Source organism: Eretmochelys imbricata, chromosome 7, assembly GCF_965152235.1.
Source record: "Eretmochelys imbricata isolate rEreImb1 chromosome 7, rEreImb1.hap1, whole genome shotgun sequence".
Lineage (NCBI taxonomy): Eukaryota > Metazoa > Chordata > Testudines > Cheloniidae > Eretmochelys > Eretmochelys imbricata.
The window spans coordinates 85,620,523-85,636,039 of NC_135578.1; the positions used below are offsets into that span (position 1 = coordinate 85,620,523).

General features: G+C 45.8%; 1 protein-coding gene across 1 annotated transcript in view; it reads left to right on the top strand.

Annotated features, from left to right (window-relative positions):
• Positions 1-9,183: 9,183 nt before the first annotated feature.
• Positions 9,184-15,517, top strand: part of MCU (mitochondrial calcium uniporter) — a 153,952-nt gene continuing 147,618 nt past the window's right edge. Inside the window, exon 1 of the mRNA XM_077822274.1 lies at positions 9,184-9,359. Coding sequence (XP_077678400.1) covers positions 9,243-9,359 — 117 coding nt within the window. The 5' untranslated portion in view covers positions 9,184-9,242. The remainder of the gene's footprint in view (positions 9,360-15,517) is intronic.

The window sequence follows — 15,517 nt, forward strand, 5'->3', positions numbered from 1 at the left end:
AGCTATCACTGAGAAGGATTTCTGAACAGCTCCTGAACCACAATGGATATTTTCCAGGAGGATGGTTCTTCAAATACACCAGTGAAGCGTTCTGTAAAACCTCTGTTTATATTCAACAGTATATCTACTGAGGAAATCTTTAAAAAGTATCAGTAAAGAGCATCAACAATTTATTCTTCATACAGATATACTATCTAGGTCATTTGAATTCTGATCCATAATTATTATCTTTCCAGTGGTACATCCGGATGCCACCATATAATCAGATTGTCATAGTTCTATGTTATAGTAAACGGGATAGACAAAACACTAGAATCACATTCCAGGCTATTGTTGAACACTATTCTAGAACAGTGAAAAGACATAGAATCAAGTTTCTTTAAGTCTCTCTTTAATAACAAACGGGATGAGTAGGTCACATGAGGTAGGATGTACTTACTAGTACATTAGACTAGGAACCAGGACTCTGCTGGCTCCATCTTATTAATTTGCTGTGTGTGTCACTTTGACTTTGGGCATGTCATTATTCTCTCAGTTTAACATATCTGTAAAAAACATTTGGTCTAACTCTTTTTACCTAACAACAGGGATATTGTGAATATTAATCAAATAACGGGTTTAAAGTGCTCTGAGATTTCTAAAAGAAACGTATTATGGACTCAGTCCTGCCACTGACTCTGTGTGAGTGAAACTCTAGGGCTGTGCATGGGTGCAAGAGTCTGTTCACAAGGAGTCAACTACAGAACCAGGGCCTATGTACGTGCAAAATATTATCATTATTTTAAAGCCCATTCTGTGCTTCTGTCAATTTTCTATGCAAAAAGAGGCTGGACACAGTGAGCAAAACATGACTGGTAAAAAACAGGTCCAAATACTTATTTGCAAAGGCTGCTTTTTATATGCAGTGGTCCCTTATGTTAGTATAATAATCCTTAGGACCATGTTAAATAAATTAGTCAAAAAAAGGTAAAAACCCACATAGAAATATACGTTAAAACTAGAACTCTGAGGTAACAATTTTCCCTCAAACTAACTATTTTCACAGCTAGTTCTTTGTTTCTGATGGTATCTCAGGATTCATCACATACTCTTATTGCCAATCTTTATGGATTTTACCCATCTGTTGTTGTACTGAATTCTGTGCATTTCTCTTCGAGCTAAGTCCTCTTCAAAAGATCACTTATTGTATTTCTTTGACCTTGCTTTCTTTTCTCAAGGAACAAGTGCTTTTCAGAGAATGATTCAATTTGCACCATTCTATGCCAAAGGGGACAGTGGCGCCACAGCGGGGTATTCATCTCAGGGACGAGAAGGCAGTAGCACTGGGTCTACATTTTGGGCCTAGGCGACCGGTGATCCTTTAATACTTCCATTATTATGGTGTTAAGTATTGGTGTCTCTAAGTAAGAGCTGCTATTTTACTGATACTAACCAGAAGTTAGTCCCCGCTAGTCAGTGATAAGCTGCCAAAATCTTAACAACCGGTTCCCTCCTCACCCCACGAGGGGGTTGTGGCCCACCCCCGCTCCCTGGGACTCCTGCCCCATCCAACCCCTTGCATTCCTTGACAACCCCCTGGGACCCCTGCCCCATCTACCCCCCACCCCCGTCCCCTGACTGCCCCCAGAACCGGGCAGGAGGGTCTCGTGGGCCACTGTAGTGGGTGCCCACCCCACCCCTAAGAGCCAGAGGGACCTGCCGGGGGACGAGGTGGGGAGTCCCCTCTGGCTCCTAGGGGCGGGGTAGTGTAGCTAGGGGGAAGCAGGGGGAGCAACTGCTCCCCTCACTGATCACATCAAAAGTGGCATCTTAGACACCAACTCTGTGGGTGCTCTGGGGCTGGAGCACCCACGGGGAAAATTTGGTGGGTGCAGAGCCCCCACTGGCAGCTCCCCGCCCCGCCCCGTGCCCAGCCCCAGCTCACCTCCGCTCCGCTTCCGCCTCCTCCCCTGAACGTGCCACCCCGCCCTGTTTCTCTGCCCCCCACAGGCTTCCCGCGAATCAGCTGAGGGAAGCCGGGGAGGGCTGAGAAGCAGGCGGCGGCGGTGCACTCAGGCCCGGGGAGGCGGAGGTGAAAGCTGGGGCGGGGAGCGTTCCCCTGCACCCCTCCCCCCGGGTTACCTGCTGCGGCGCAGGCGGCCCTCCTCGCGCCCCCCCCACCCCAGCTCACCTCCGCCTCCCTGGGCCTAAGCGCGAAGCTGCCGCCTGCTTCTCAGCCCTCCCAGGCTTCCCGCATGAACAGGAGACTTTAAATAATGTTGCAAGATACATTCAATTATGTTAACCACCAACCTTGGTATTTATAAATCAGATCTTTTCTTAGAGTAAAAATAATAAAAGTCTCATGCTTGTTGCGCATTCAAGTGTGAGGTGAATTACTTTTGTTCTAATTTATAGCATCAGGCAGCTGTGATAGCAAATTCCTATGTTATTTTTCAATATTTTCTCTTTGTTATATTGAAAACATTTAAAAAACAGTTGTTGAAATTCATTTTTTATATTAGAGTTAAAACCCAATTTCCAGATGTGGGTGCTACAATAGGGCATCCAGAACTTGCAAAATCAGGCATTTAAATATCCAAGTACTAATCTCAGTGTGGGATATGGACATACTTTTTAGATGTCCACATTTGAAATTTGGACCCTGCAAAATCACTTATCTCTAGGGTATCTGTTGACACCATGATTTTATTTTTGTAAAGGAGCAGTTCCAGCCAGCATGAGGACTGGGCTAGGAAGACTGAGGAGCATCAATAGGCTAAGCATGGGATTTCCAACTGTTCTGGGGGGTGGATGTTCTGAGATCATGCAAAAACAATGTTTTTCAAGTCCTCTGCTTCTGTAACTGGGAGACCGAGGTAGAGTCTGGATGTGAAATCCTCACTTTTTTAGGTGAGAAGAGCCCATTATGAATGGGACTAATCTGGCATCCTGCATAACACAGGCCATAGAACCTTCCCCTGTAATTTCTGCATCAAACCCATAATTTCAGTCTGAGCTATAACATCTATTTTAGAAAGACAATCAGCCTTGATTTAAAGACATCAAATGATGGAGAATCCACCTTTCTTTCCCACCGAGAAAGAGAATTGAGTCCAGGAGACCTAAAAGCAGTAGGGATTGCTCATATAGATTACAGCCCTGCAGAAGAATTCAGTGAAAAACTCTGAAGAAACTGAGATTCATCTCTCTCTGCAAATCAGTTTGTGATACTTTGTATGAAGCACATTATGTAAAAAATAAATTAGATTGTTTAGAGAACTTGCCTGGAAAAAAAGAGCAGTTGTCAAAAAGGTGAGAGGATAGAGAAAGTAGCAGCACCAGATGAAAGATTAAGGGTAGAAAAAAGAAAACATAAAAAGGAGTGTAGCAACCAGACCTGGAAAGACTGCTGGGACCTAGAGAGCCTGCGAAAGTAGTACGATTCAGAGAGATGATGGTACAGAGAATGGAGGGATGTAAAAGCAAAATCTTATTTATGTCATTCACCAATTGTGTTCTGGCTCTGGTCTTTATTTTTAGCAGTTGTCTGTCTGGAACAACAGCCCTAAATAATATCTGGAATCTATAAAATCCAGTGATTTTTTGAGGATCACTGCAGCCTTAACACCTTTAACCATTTTCTTGTAATTCACTTCAAGGGGCTATACTTTATCCCTCTGTCATTTACTTTTTACCCATGAGGTAAAAAAAAATCAGAGGTTCTGGTTAAAAAAATGACCATTCTGACTGCTTCAAGTTGAGGGAAGCTTAGTTCTATGTTTCTGTATCATATGAAGCCCAGTACAGAATTTAATTGTTGAGGGAAGTCTGTTCCAGGTGGTACCAGTTCACAAAAGCCCAATCTGGTGTGTTCATGTGGTTAGGAAGTGGACATAAGGATGCTGAAAGTCTTAATATTCATTCATAGACTAACAACTGCTTATGGCTGTGCCAAAGTGTACAAAAAAAAAGCTTACTGCACTCTGTGAACATAAAGTGACTTTAAATGGGAAAAAATTAAGATACAGTGAAAGGCATATTAAAACTGGGAGTAAGGATGGAGTGGGGAGAAATCAGAAAGGGAGTTGTCCAGCACCATGGCAGATTTCAAAATATAACAATAAATTGCCTGCCACTTATGTTGTTGTGATCCAGCTCCTGGCATCTCGCATAAACAGACTGAGAGAAGTTCCGGAGTTTTACAATAAATCCTCCATGCAGAACGAACACTCTAATACATTTTCATCAGGAAACCAATCATCTTGTGCTTTGGATTTCAAAAAATACATGATCCCAGCTGCTTTTGAGCCAAACGCTTTATTTTATTCAGAGCCATAAGAATACTGGTATGTGTGGGAACTACTTGTAAATTTAAAAAAATTATTTTGAATGCCCATCACTTAATACAGCAATTCTGGGGCCACATCCAAAATCAAAATTAATGCTCTTATTTGCTTTCAAGAATATTCCTTTTACAGAATTAAAAAAGGAACTATCAGAGTTACTGTAATAACCCATAGACAGGTGGTCCCTTCTAAGAAAAATAATCAAAGTAAATGACCTTTCAATGAATTTCTTACACATTTCATTATATTAACCCCACATACATCAAAATCTTCACTCATAGCAAGATTTAATTAACATATTTACATATATCTTCCCCTCCCCCATCAAAACCCTGATGTTGCGACCCATCCCAAATTTTGCAGGAACATTCCAATTTCCCATTTCAATGGAATTGTTTTGCATTCTGCAGGGCTCACAAGATCACTGAAGAATAGCTGTAGGCCTCTGTAGCAGCATGTTGTCTAACAACAAAATGATGTTACATTGTGACGTCATTGCTCTGAGTTGTGATGTCATGTCATACCCTGATGCTGTTGCATTGCAACTCTAAGATGAAGTTACAATATTTTCACACAGCAAAGCAATATGCTGTCAAAATGCACTGATGTTATGTTGTGATTTAATTTTTATTTGCAATGACATGTTGCATTATAACTTCATGCTTTAAGCTACAATATTACTTGTCACACTGATGCTGTGTTATGATCTCATCATATTAAGCTATGATATTGTTAGACAATACCATGATACTGTTGCCCTGTGACTTTATTGCCTAATCAGTCTATGATGTTGTAACGTCACATGGTTGTGTAATTTTATTGCATTCCCAATTCATCATATTGATCTCTGTTGTCATCTGGTTCTACCATCAGGTAATGACATAATATTGTGATTTCACTACTTTGATGGTGCAATGCTAGTGTAATTTCATCACTCAAGCTACATCATTAAATCCATTCATGTGATGTCCTCATGTCACAGTGATATTGTTGACTTCATTTGAGCAGTGATGCTATTATATGGCTTTGTGATGTAGCTATGTCATGATTTCATCATTTTGAGCTTTGATGTGTCCCGTGATGGTGTATTTCTACTACACTGTGACAACCACATTCATCTGTGATATTATGCATTGAACTTTTGTGCTTCAAGGTATGATTGCATTATATCAAGTGCAAGTGTGATAAGCTGGTCTTGCATCTTTATAACTCTGAGCTGCCACATCATCACTCCATGTGGCAGTGGAGTGAAGTTATGTTGAGAATTCACAACTCTGAGATGTAATATCTTTGTGTCCTATTGTGGCATCATGAAGATGTACTGACATGTCATGTGCTTGAGTTGTGGTGTCCTCATATGTTATCATGACATGATGCTACTCTGTTGTGATTTCACCATTTGAAGGCCATCATTACATTTCATATCAAAGTCATGACAAATCTGGCCTGCCAGACACATGCCTGAAAATGACCTACGTATCGTAGCTTTCCCCCTCCTCCCCTTGCAGTTGAAGTACACGTCTTATTGTGTAGCCTCCCCTGTGCTCTACCCTTACCCTGAACAGGTTGAGCCTTTGCCCAGGCATACAGTCTCTCACCCTGTGTTGTACCCCTCTCTCCTATACTCCTCCATGGTGGAGGGACCCTTTCCCTGCTGTTTAGCCCCCTTGCAGTACCTTTTATCCTGTGCCATACCCACCTCCTCCTGCCTTCCATGTGTTTCTAGAAATCTCCTCGGAAGCCCGTTGGCCTAGCCAGCCATTGCTTTTAAAAATAGTTTTTAAGGTTGTGTAGGTTTAATGAGAGACATTTCTCTTCACATTTTGCACAGATAAAGGCCTCGCAGCCCTCTTGCCTCCCCAAGCAATGCCTGCAGCTGCCTTTGCTTAGAAGCCAGCACCTGTTGCCTCTCTTTGCTGCTGCCAGCACCACACAGGAACATCCCAGAATGCACTGCAGGAATTGGCACAAGGACTAGGAGAAAGCTGCTATGGCCTTTGAAAAGAGTATTGTTTCAATGCCTCTTCCCAAGACCTCTCTCAGACTTGTGGGTGGAGAAAAAAGATGATCAAAGTAGGCTAATTCTGGTGTCTTATGTGGATTGGAGAACTTCTCAGCAGAAACGCCCTTGGACATTGGAGAAGTGGGGTGGGAGTGAAGAATCTACTTGCACTCTCTCATTCCAAAGTCTGGGAGGAAGCTGGGCTGAAGATGCTCCTGGTGGTGTCCTCCCCCATCTCTGTGTGTATGTGTGTGTGTGTCTATGTGTGTAAAAGAAGAAGAGCTTAGTAACAGTCTTACCCACTCCATGGCCTTGAAAAGGAGCCTAGAAATAATACTGAGGATAGGATTTGCATTATTTGATTGCAAATCAGTTCAAAGTCTCTTGACCCAAGGACCTCTTGATGCCAGCTGGCAGAGGGCACAGGGGTACATAGGTATATCGGGATCCCAGAGGTTTGGAGTGCAGGAGCAGGCTCCAGGCTGGGGAGTGGGGCCAAGGGATTCAGAGTGTGGGCGGGGCCTGCAGTTTGAGGCAGGGGGTTGGAATGCAGGAGGGGGTGAGGGCTCTGGGGTAGGGCTGGGGATGAGGAGTTCAAGGTGTGGGAGGGGGCTCTGGGCAAGGGGTTGGGGTGCGGGGGGGTGTGGGCTCTGGGCTGGGGCTGGTCATGAAGGGGTTGGAATGCAGGCGGGGGCTCTGGGTTTGAGGGGGGCTCAGGGCTGTGGCAGGGGGTTGGGGTGCAGGGGGATGTGAGGGCTCTGGGCTGGGGGACAGGCTCTGGGCTAGGGCAAGGGACAAAGGCTTTGGGGTGCAGGAGGGGGCTCCAGGTTTCGGGGGACTCAGAGCTGGGGGTTGGGTTGCAGGAGGGGATATGGGCTCTGGGGTGGGTCCAGGGATGAGGGGTTTGGGGTGCAGGATGGGGCTCTGGATTGGGGGGGACCTCAGGGCTGGGGCACGGGCTTCCTTTGGGCAGCTCCCGGTCAGCAGTGCAGTGGGGCTAATGCAGGCTGACTGCCTGTCCTGACACTGTGGTGCGCTTGCCCTGGAAGTGGCCAGCAGGTCCAACGCTAGTAGGCATGGGTGGGTGGGCACGAGGCTCCACATGCTGCTCTCACCCGCTGCAGGCGCTGCCCCCCCCCAGCTTCCATTGGCCAGGAACTGGCCAATGGGAGTGCGGAGCCGGTGCTTGGGGCAGGAGCAGCTCATGGAGCCCCGTAGCCCCTGCCGCCTAGGAGCCAGACCTGCTGCCTGCTTCCAGGGCACAGCCCGATGCCAGGACAGGTAGGCACTAGCCTGCCTTGGCTCCGCAGCACTGACAACCCGACCTTTAATGTCCCTGGTGCTGACCGGCACCGCCAGGATCCCTTTTCGACTGAGTGGTCCGGCCAAGAACTGGACAACTGGTCACCCTAGCTGGGGTCCAAGAGATTTCCAGGTATCCAAGGTTTCAGAGTGGTAGCCGTGTTAGTCCGTATCAGCAAAAACAACGAGGAGTCCTTGTGGCACCTTACAGACTAACAAATTTATTTGGTTGAAGAATTGCCATTTTTAGGTCTGTTACTGACTGACCAGAGAGTGAAGTGGTCTCCTACTGGTTTTTGAATGTTATGATTCCTGATGTCAGATTTGTGTCCCTTTATTCTTTTGCGTAGAGACTGCCCGGTTTGGTCAATGTACATGGCAGAGGGGCGTTGCTGGCACATGATGGCATATATCACACTGGTAGATGTGCAGGTGAACGAGCCCCTGATGGTGTGGCTGATGTGGTTAGGTCCTATGATGGTGTCCCTTCAATAGGCGGGTGGACAGAGTTGGCACTGGGGTTTGTTGCAGGGTTTGGTTCCTGGCTTGGTGTTTTTGTTGTGTGGTGTGTATTTGCTTCAGGTTGGGGGGCTGTCTGTAAGCAAGGTCTGTGAGAGTGAGAGATTGTCCTTCAGGATAGGTTGTAGATCCTTGATGATGTGGTGGAGAGGTTCAAAACTTCAAAAACAGACTCCAACATGAAACTGCAGAACTGGAATTAATTTGTAAACTGGCCACCATCAGATTAGGCTTGAATAAAGACTGGGAGTGGATGGGTCATTACACAACCTAAATTCCCCAATACTAATTTCTCTCTACTGTTATTCACACCTTCTTGTCAACTATCTGAAATGGGCCACTCTCATTACCACTTCAAATGTTATTTTTCCTCCCTTGGTATTGTGCTGTTAAGTAAATTGTCTCCTTAGACTGACCTCACACTTGGTAAGGCAACTCCCATCCTTTCATGTATTTATACCTTCTCCTGTAATGTCCACTCCATGCCTCTGATGAAGTGGGTTCTAGCCCAGCAAAGCTTGTGCCCAAACAAATTTGTTAGTCTCTAAAGTGCCCCAAGGACTCCAGGTATCCCAGGGTCCCTTTCTGGTCTATTACAGATAGGGTGCCAACCCTCCAGGATTAGCCTGGAGTCTCTAGGAGTTAAAGATTATGGCATGTGATGAACTCTCCAGGAATATATCCAACCACAATTGGCAACCCTAATTACGGACCAATTTTTCTGGCCTACCCAGGCTGTGCCGATATCCACCCTGCCCGCTGCCTTACGAGTCCGACCCGAGTTGTGTCACCGCCCTAGCCCCTGTCCCGAGCTGTACCCCTCCCCCTCCCCCTCTCTGTTGAACTCCCCGCGCTGTTTCCGGCCTCGCGGCCACCACTTACTAACCGTCCCCGCTGATTGACACCCTAGAGTCCCGCCTTACATCAGTTTACTCGCAGGAGCGAGCGCGACGAACCTTAGCCCCGCCCCAGCTCGGGGGAGGAGCCCGCTGATTGGCTGGTGGTTGCACGCCCGCCCCGACTCCTGGCAGCCCCGCGGTGCAGCCTGCCTGAGTGGGGCGGGGGCCGGCCGGGCTGCTTCCACTTGAGAGATGGCGGCTGCCGTGGGGAGATCGCTGCTGCTCCGCTTTTCGCGGGGCGGCGGCGGGGCGCTGACAGCCGCCGGCTGCTTCCCCGGGCTGGGCAGGCACCGACAGCAGCACAGGACGGTGAGCGCGGCAGGCGGCGGCGGGGCTGTGCCCTTCAGGTGCCGCAGCGGGGCTGGGGGATGTGCGGGCAGGACACTGGGAAGGGGGGAGCCGCGGGACCGCAACAGCCCCCGTGGGCCGCCGCAGTCGCTTTCTCGCTGTGCGGCAGCAGCTGCTCCGCACCGGCGGCGGGCTCCGGGGGAGCAGCCCGGCCACGTTCAGCGTCTCGCGGAGCCGGCGCGGCAGGCAGCGGAGCTCGGGTCCCTCGGCGGGCGGGGCGGGACGCTCCCGTAGACACCCAGGCACTTCCCGGGGGCTCTGCCCTGTGCCCAGCCCCGCGGGGAGCCCCGCTCGGGCTTCCCCGGCGGGATCCCGAGGAGGGCCCCGGGTGCCTTAGGCGTGTGTCTGATGGGTGAGCGCGGCTGGGGTGCAGGGCTGCCGGGGCTGAGCGAGGAGGTGCTGCTGCAGTGACTGGGGAGAAGCCCTGCACTGTCCATGTCACCTCCTCTCCTGTCCGCGGGTTCCCGGGTGGATCTTGATTGCTGGGCTCGTATTGCCTGGCGGAGGGGAAAGGTTCGGGAGGCGCCGGGGGGACCCCTCGTGATGAGGCGAGCTCCTTCTGGTTAGGGCTGATAATGATATTAACGGTGGAGAGATCCCGGGAGCTAGCAAGAGAGAGGGGGGCAACCATAAAGTGAAACAGGCCTGCTTTTATTCTAATTGCATTTAGAAGTGCTGAGGAGCGGCATTGGGGCTTCCTTCTTGGCGGTCAGCAGAGTGTCTTCCTTCGGGATTGTCCACAGCCATATGTGTTGGCCCCTAGCCAATGATATAACATAGTTGTAAGAAGCTGGTCTCCCTCCCTCCCTCAGAGTAAAGTTGTATACTGAAAGCAAGATCATACAGGCTGGTTAGTTTAACTAACACTTCCTCTTAAGTATGTACTTGCCTGTAATGCTTAATCTGCTAAACACATGGCAGAAAAATGATCCTTGGGGATAGGAATGAGGAAGGTAGTGTGTAGGTTGTGCATGAGGGAATAATCAAGGCTACGATGAGTCATGCAGCAGTGTCAAAGTTGATATCATTCTGCATATGACAACAAAAAACGCAGAGTTGAAGGGATTAAACTATAGAATGGACAGCATTGAGTTTCTAAAGGAAATGGCCCACCTTGATTATCATGCACATTGTAAAGGTAAAAGAGTGTCAGTTGTGTTGCTGAATTTTTTTTATGTATCATTAATATTGATGTGAGCTTTTCCATAGTTGTGCTGAACTCTTTGTTTTGTTTTCTAATGTTATATAAACTGTGATCCATTTTTAAACATCCCAACAAAATTCTTTCATTTATTAATACTCACAAACTTGTTTTTAAAATTTTCTAAGTGATTCTCTAGAGTCTCTCGATAAACCCCTGTTTATCAACTCTTTGGGGACTAGAAAACCAACCTATGTTTTAGTTAAGCTGAGCAAATAAAATTAATGAAACATATGCAAGGTACGAAGGTGGAAGGGTGTACAAGGCCACTAGTGTGCTCTTTCAGCTCATTAAAGCAACTGTTCAACATTCCTAGCATTATCTTACTGCATATCTGCTATAGTGATGGTTAATTTATGTGAAGTTTGAATTAAAAGTGCCTTGATTGTAGAGAGTCTGCATTTGTATCTTCCTCTACAGATCACTATCAAAAATGAAGGCTAAATTCAAATGTAACGGTGTACAGATAAGAAACAAAGGAAGTAAGAGCCAAAGTAGAAGTATAATAAAAAAGAGGATCTTGTACCTTCTAGCTGAAAAAGTATAACTTTAAGATGGGATCGAACATGTACAAGTTACAGATGGAAAATTTGGTACATGATCCCTCCTGCTTTTCAGTGCTACTATTTACACTGCTTCTCTGCCATCATCGTTAAGCAAACCCTGTCAAACTTCCCTTTCCCTCCACCTGCAGCCTTATAAATTAATAAATGGCAAATCTGCATACAGATATCTGAATAGGAAATCTTTGTACAATTGTCAAGTGACAGGATAGTAAGTATTGTGATAAGACAGATGGCAGACAAGTTGCTTGTCAAATGATGTATAGGATTTTAAAAAATTAATGCCTTATTTTCTTCGTTGCTAGAGTTCAGAATGATACTAGTTTACACTGGGTTTAGAAAGTTTACAATATATTTAAACAAATGGTAGAACTACAAAATAGCTCTTTAAGGAAAGCTTAGTATCACATGTATACAAGGAGTATCTTTTAGATCTGTAATCAAGCTGAAGGAGAAGGAAAAAGTCTTTGGGGCATCCTAATCTAGCGAGATACTTGATTATACTCTGTTAGCAATCAGTTTCTGGATCAGCCTTCTCAAACTGGCCTTGGAATATGAAATAGCTTTTAATTGGCATGAATCTGGTGATGTCTGCATTGAAGTATTAGAGTATCTAAATGTTAGTAGCCATAGGAAGTGGGAGAGGTTTAGTTTAATTTTTAGATTTTTTGTATAACTTCTTCCTGGTTTTAAAAGATATATTGAGTAACACACAAACATACTAATGTCGGGATAAAATCATAAACACAATGAGGGGAGAACATCTACAGACAGAGCAATTTTTTGTTTCCTTATTTTCCTTTCAAGATTAAATTAGACATCTCTCGGCAATTGTCCTGTGTATACAGTAGGTGGCGCGCTCTATTGGTCTGTAGCTCGGATGACTCCCGGCAACAATTCTGACTTCTATTCTGTTGCTCAAGTACATATTAGTATGTGAGTTGGATCTTCACAGTATGCTAGTTGGGTCATCAGTTAAGGACATGTAATTCACAAATAGATTAGCTTTTTGGGGGTAGAAGGGAGAGTGTGTGATAAAATACAAATGCCAAATGGAGTTTTTCTCTTTGCTGACCTTGGGCATGGGGCAGAAAAATGGGTACATTAGTGCTATAAGCAAATTAGTGTACTTCACTTAGAGACTTGGTAAAGATTTTTGTAAAATACAAATTTTGCTTATGTCTGTTTGGAAAAGCCTATTAACTATTTGTCTTCACTTGAAAAAAAAAATTACTAACAGCACACCTTTGTGTATAATATGTAATAAACCAATGTGTGAGAGCTAAAAAGTAAACCGGTATGGAAGGAAGTTTCACTTTGCAAGTTTTCAAGGACTATTTCTACACAAATGAGTAAGAAAGAATTGCTGAAAATACTGTGGTATTCCTCAGTTCAGACTGTGTACAGAATACTCAACCATGAAATCTTCTTACAGTTCTTATCTTATCATAGGTTTCAGAGTAACAGCCATGTTAGTCTGTATTCGCAAAAAGAAAAGGAGTACTTGTGGCACCTTAGAGACTAACCAATTTATTTGAGCATGAGCTTTTGTGAGTTACAGCTCACTTCATCGGATGCATACCGTGGAAACTGCAGCAGACATTATATACACACAGAGATCATGAAACAATACCTCCTCCCACCCCACTGTCCTGCTGGTAATAGCTTATCTAAAGTGATCATCAAGTTGGGCCATTTCCAGCACAAATCCAGGTTTTCTCACCCTCCACCCCCCCCCCCCCCCCCACAAACTCACTCTCCTGCTGGTAATAGCCCATCCAAAGTGACAACTCTCTTCACAATGTGTATGATAATCAAGGTGGGCCATTTCCTGCACAAATCCAGGTTCTCACCCCCTCACCCCCCCCTCCAAAAACCACACACACAAACTCACTCTCCTGCTGGTAATAGCTTATTCAAAGTGACCACTCTCCCTACAACGTGCATGATAATCAAGGTGGGCCATTTCCAGCACAAAACCCTATGATCCCACTGAGAGTTACCAAAAGCAACTACAGCATTTGCTCAAGAAATTCCCTGAAAAAGCACAAGATCAAATGCGCACAGACACACCCCTGGAACCCCGACCTGGGATATTCTGTCTACTACCCAAGATCCATAAACCTGGAAATCCTGGGCGCCCCATCATCTCAGGCATTGGCACCCTGACAGCAGGATTGTCTGGCTATGTAGACTCCCTCCTCAGGCCCTACGCTACCAGCACTCCCAGCTACCTTCGAGACACCACTGACTTCCTGAGGAAACAACAATCCATCGGTGATCTTCCTGATAACACCATCCTGGCCACTATGGATGCAGAAGCCCTCTACACCAACATTCCACACAAAGATGGACTACAAGCCGTCAAGAACACTATCCCCGATAATGTCACTGCTAACCTGGTGGCTGAACTTTGTGACTTTGTCCTTACCCATAACTATTTTACATTTGGGGACAATGTATACCTTCAGATCAGCGGCACTGCTATGGGTACCCGCATGGCCCCACAGTATGCCAACATTTTTATGGCTGATTTAGATCAACGCTTCGTCAGCTCTCGTCCCCTAAAGCCCCTACTCTACTTGCGCTATATTGATGACATCTTCATCATCTGGACCCATGGAAAAGAAGCCCTTGAGGAATTCCACCATGATTTCAACAACTTCCATCACACCATCAACCTCAGCATGGTCCAGTCCGCACAAGAGATCCACTTCCTGGATACTACAGTGCTAATAAACAATGGTCACATCAATACCACCCTATACCGGAAACCTACTGACAGCTATTCCTACCTACATGCCTCCAGCTTTCACCCTGACCACACCACACGCTCCATTGTCTACAGCCAAGCTCTGCGATACAACCGCATTTGCTCTAACCCCTCAGACAGAGACAAACACCTACAAGATCTCTGTCAAGCTTTCTTACAACTACAATACCCACCTGCGGAAGTGAAGAAACCGATTGATAGAGCCAGAAGAGTTCCCAGAAGTCACCTACTACAGGCCAGGCCTAACAAAGAAAATAACAGAACGCCACTAGCCATCACCTTCAGCCCCCAACTAAAACCCCTCCAACGCATTATTAAGGATCTACAACCTATCCTGAAGGATGACCCAACACTCTCACAAATCTTGAGAGACAGGCCAGTCCTTGCCTACAGACAGCCCCGCAACCTGAAGCAAATACTCACCAACAACCACATACCACCCAACAGAACCACTAACCCAGGAACTTATCCTTGCAACAAAGCCCGTTGCCAACTGTGCCCACATATCTATTCAGGGTACACCATCACAGGGCCTAATCACATCAGCCACACTATTAGAGGCTCGTTCACCTGCACATCCACCAATGTGATATATGCCATCATGTGCCAGCAATGCCCCTCTGCCATGTACATTGGTCAAACTGGACAGTCTCTACATAAAAGAATAAATGGACACAAATCAGATGTCAAGAATTATAACATTCATAAAGCAGTCGGAGAACACTTCAATCTCTCTGGTCACGCAATTACAGACATGAAGGTCGCTATCTTAAAACAAAAAAACTTCAAATCCAGACTCCAGCGAGAAACTGCTGAATTGGAATTCATTTGCAAATTGGATACTATTAATTTAGGCTTAAATAGAGACTGGGAGTGGCTAAGTCATTATGCAAGGTAGCCTATTTCCCCTTGTTTTTTCCTACCCCCCCCCCCAAAGTTCTGGTTAAACTTGGATTTAAACTTGGAAAGTGGTCAGTTTGGATGAGCTATTGCCAGCAGGAGAGTGAGTTTGTGTGTGTGTGTGTGTCCCCGGGAAAAAAAGGGGGGGGTGAGAGAGCCTGGATTTGTGCTGGAAATGGCCCACCTTGATTACCATGCACATTGTAGGGAGAGTGGTCACGTTGGATGAGCTATTACCAGCAGGAGAGTGAGTTTGTGTGTGTATGGGGGTGGGGGGGTGAGAGAGCCTGGATTTGTGCTGGAAATGGCCCAGCTTGATGATCACTTTAGATAAGCTATTACCAGCAGGACAGTGGGGTGGGAGGAGGTATTGTTTCATGATCTCTGTGTGTATATAATGTCTGCTGCAGTTTCCACGGTATGCATCCGATGAAGTGAGCTGTAACTCACGAAAGCTCATGCTCAAATAAATTGGTTAGTCCTAAGGTGCCACAAGTACTCCTTATCTTATCACAGTTCTGTTATAAATCTGTCTATAATGATACCTGTGGATTTGGTGCTTAATGCATGACTTCTGTTTGTAAGAATGTCCAATTCTGAATTGCTACACCTTATGTAGCATTAATTCTTAATTTTTTTGTATGTCACTTAAAATTTATAATATGTTTTCAAAGTATTACAG